At 44.1% G+C, this 1,180-nt stretch overlaps 2 protein-coding genes across 5 annotated transcripts in view; both read left to right on the forward strand.

Moving 5' to 3' along the window:
• Positions 1 to 1,104, forward strand: part of LOC105978347 (eukaryotic translation initiation factor 1-like) — a 22,168-nt gene extending 21,064 nt beyond the window's left edge. Inside the window, exon 2 of the mRNA XM_045297943.1 lies at positions 752 to 1,104. Within this exon, the coding sequence (XP_045153878.1) occupies positions 752 to 1,104 (353 nt within the window). The remainder of the gene's footprint in view (positions 1 to 751) is intronic.
• CDC42BPA (CDC42 binding protein kinase alpha) overlaps positions 1 to 1,180 on the forward strand; it is a 303,883-nt gene that overhangs the window by 37,786 nt on the left and 264,917 nt on the right. The window lies entirely within an intron of this gene.

Raw genomic sequence — 1,180 nt, forward strand, 5'->3', positions numbered from 1 at the left:
GCCCTTGATGTCAGTACGCCACATGGGCTTCCAACACCAGAGCCAGATATGTAATCCATGCAAGCAAGAAGGCAATGGAAAGACAAGAGAGAGAAATTCTGTGTCTCTTGTATAAAAAGGTCACACCCCCAAGGAGGTATCACCAGGCAATGACCCAATTGAGATTTTGGACTCATTATACCCCTACTTCCACAACAGGTATCATCAAGTTGACATGAAATTTACCCACATCTGCCATTGAAAACCTGCGCAGCACAATTCTACTCTGACTTGTGTTGTCACCACAAGTCAGAATTAACTCCACAGCAACATTTTTCTTCCTTTTTTGATCTCTCTCTTAACTGTAACTTGCTACACTGTGTGAATACTAGTTCTTTCACTTAGTTAACTATGCAATTCAAATAACTTACATTCTCCCTTTTTATTTCTTAAACTCTCTTTTGTTATCTCTAAAATGAAACTAATAATGGTGCTTGTGGTGTAGTTGAATATGAAAGAACACTTAACCAGACCTTAGAACATAGTAAACTTTTAGTAATGTATCTATTATTATTGTTTACCGATTACAGATGTATTTGTTTTGTATTTAGTCTGGTCTCTAAGGTTCCCTAAGAGTAGAGATAGAGCCCCAGTCACTGAGCCGCTGCGGAGGACTCAGCAGCCTCCCTCTTGAGCGCCCTCGCTTCCCGATGCTCTGTCCCCCCTGCCCGCCTTCTCCAGCCACCGCCTTCCGCCGGCCATTTCCACTGAGGAGAAGGAGTAATATTGTATGCTATCCAGAACCTCCACTCTTTCGACCCCTTTGCTGATGCAAGTAAGGGTGATGACCTGCTGCCTGCGGGGACAGAGGAGTATATCCATATAAGGATTCAACAGCACAACGGCAGGAAGACCCTGACCACTACCCAAGGAATTGCTGATGATTACGACAAAAAGAAACTAGTGAAGGCCCTTAAGAAATTTGCCTGCATTGGTACTGTGATTGAGCATCCAGAATATGGAGCAGTGATTCAGCTACAGGGTGACCAGCACAAGCACATAGGCCAGTTTCTTGTAGAGATCGGACTGGCTAAGGATGACCAGCTGAAGGTTTGTGGGTTTTAAGTGCTGTGGCTCACGGAAGGTGAGTGAGGATTTTCCTTGCAATGAGTAGTAAAATTCCCTCTGTCCCTTGTCACAA

Source organism: Echinops telfairi, unplaced genomic scaffold, assembly GCF_000313985.2.
Source record: "Echinops telfairi isolate 266 unplaced genomic scaffold, ASM31398v2 ScPeMD7_7424;HRSCAF=8462, whole genome shotgun sequence".
In the NCBI taxonomy this organism is placed as follows: Eukaryota; Metazoa; Chordata; class Mammalia; order Afrosoricida; family Tenrecidae; genus Echinops; species Echinops telfairi.